This window comes from Amphimedon queenslandica, unplaced genomic scaffold (assembly GCF_000090795.2).
Source record: "Amphimedon queenslandica unplaced genomic scaffold, v1.1 AMPQUscaffold_13061, whole genome shotgun sequence".
NCBI lineage: Eukaryota > Metazoa > Porifera > Demospongiae > Haplosclerida > Niphatidae > Amphimedon > Amphimedon queenslandica.
This window is the reverse complement of record NW_003546703.1, coordinates 59,489-61,869: the sequence shown is the minus strand read 5'-3', so window position 1 is coordinate 61,869 and position 2,381 is coordinate 59,489. Positions and strand designations below refer to the sequence as shown.

Genomic DNA, 2,381 nt, shown 5'->3' with positions numbered 1-2,381 from the left:
GAGCATAAGCAGTATACAGTACTGGGAACACCTATACCATGCATCTGATCATGAGCAGTACACAGTACTGGGAACACCTATACCATGCATCTGAACATGAGCAGTACACAGTACTGGGAACACCTATACCATGCATCTGATCATGAGCAGTACACAGTACTGGGAACACCTATACCATGCATCTGAACATGAGCAGTACACAGTACTGGGAACACCTATACCATGCATCTGAGCATGAGCAGTATACAGTACTGGGAACACCTATACCATGCATTCGAGCATGAGCAGTACACAGTACTGGGAACACCTATACCATGCATCTGAACATGAGCAGTACACAGTACTGGGAACACCTATACCATGCATCTGATCATGAGCAGTACACAGTACTGGGAACACCTATACCATGCATCTGAGCATGAGCAGTATACAGTACTGGGAACACCTATACCATGCATCTGAACATGAGCAGTATACAGTACTGGGAACACCTATACCATGCATCTGAACATGAGCAGTACACAGTACTGGGAACACCTATACCATGCATCTGAACATGAGCAGTACACAGTACTGGGAACACCTATACCATGCATCTGAGCATGAGCAGTACACAGTACTGGGAACACCTATACCATGCATCTGATCATGAGCAGTACACAGTACTGGGAACACCTATACCATGCATCTGAACATGAGCAGTACACAGTACTGGGAACACCTATACCATGCATCTGAACATGAGCAGTACACAGTACTGGGAACACCTATACCATGCATCTGAGCATGAGCAGTACACAGTACTGGGAACACCTATACCATGCATCTGAGCATGAGCAGTACACAGTACTGGGAACACCTATACCATGCATCTGAACATGAGCAGTACACAGTACTGGGAACACCTATACCATGCATCTGAACATGAGCAGTACACAGTACTGGGAACACCTATACCATGCATCTGAACATGAGCAGTACACAGTACTGGGAACACCTATACCATGCATCTGAGCATGAGCAGTATACAGTACTGGGAACACCTATACCATGCATTCGAGCATGAGCAGTACACAGTACTGGGAACACCTATACCATGCATCTGAGCATGAGCAGTACACAGTACTGGGAACACCTATACCATGCATCTGAGCATGAGCAGTACACAGTACTGGGAACACCTATACCATGCATCTGAGCATGAGCAGACGTATTTACTGCAATAAATGAGGAACTGCAGTTGAATTATTTCAAAATATTACCTAAACTGAGTCTTTTGAAGAAGACTATATAATAAAAGTGTAGCCTGAATATAGGCTCTGCTGGAAGGCTAGAGTTATAGTAACTGATCCAGCCAATGGCTTTCCATTTGATACTGCTTCCATGTAGTGTGGTCCATCCTTTTAAAAAATTATTTATGTAATACACATTATTTTAACTAAAAATCAAAATTAAGGGTCAGTGTAGCAACAAAAAGCATGAGGCTGTGTTAAAGTTAATTATTTGGTGTCACAGAGAAGAGCAGTTCCTTTTAGAGTCCACTCATGAGGAGGTTGAAGTGTTTTGAGGTAAAGTGCTGTGATGTAAGTCAAATCAGTTCTCCTTGGTTTTTTATACACAGGACACGCGTAAAGTTTTGGGTCTTTACTGATCTCTCTTGTGTTAATAGCATAGACATGTATGACTGGCATACTCACATACAGCACTTTAGGAGTTGGTTCTGTTAGTTTGGAATTCCTCCTGTCCCAGCCTGCTCCATCTAAGAACAGACCCTGTATGTATACACCTTCTCCTGGTGGAGCTGTTACATCTTCCTTGTTCATTCTAGTAACCTCATTATATAGCACTACACTGTCCAGGGCCCAGCCTTTGTGTGCTCTTGCAACCTGTAACAAGGAACAACTCAATACTGTGACAATTTAAAATTTATCTTTTGATCAATGTCAGTTTTACTCTCTTCAGTGTTTCTTTGAGATTTAAACTAATCATTGCTAGTAATAGCTGAGCAGTTTGCACTTAAACTATTCAGTGAAATTTGATGGCATTTGTATGCACTGAAAATTGAATAGCTTTTACATCAAAGTGAGCTAAAACTTTTTCTCACATGAAATCTGGTAAATTTCAACTCAAATTGAGGCAAAAATTGTCCCAAAAGTGACGAAATTTCTCACACATGTTGTACTTCAAATTACACCAAAGCTACTATTTTTAGCCAAAAGACAACTTTCACTTTTAAAATTATCAAATCGAGATTTAATAAATTTCTAAAGTTGCTCAAGTCAATTGAGTCAAAAAGTACAGGGTCTTAAGCACAAATGACTGAGAGAAATGGTACATGTTATAGTCCTACCTCTTGTCTCATAGCAGTTAGGAATCCTTGA

General features: G+C 40.9%; 1 protein-coding gene across 1 annotated transcript in view; it reads right to left on the bottom strand.

Moving 5' to 3' along the window:
• Positions 1-1,379: 1,379 nt before the first annotated feature.
• Positions 1,380-2,381, bottom strand: part of LOC100634580 (dynein heavy chain 5, axonemal-like) — a 27,021-nt gene continuing 26,019 nt past the window's right edge. The window contains exons 36-37 of the mRNA XM_011408238.2: positions 2,351-2,376; positions 1,380-1,886 (exon numbers count right to left, since the gene is read on the bottom strand). Coding sequence (XP_011406540.2) covers positions 1,500-1,886; positions 2,351-2,376 — 413 coding nt within the window. The 3' untranslated portion in view covers positions 1,380-1,499. The remainder of the gene's footprint in view (positions 1,887-2,350; positions 2,377-2,381) is intronic.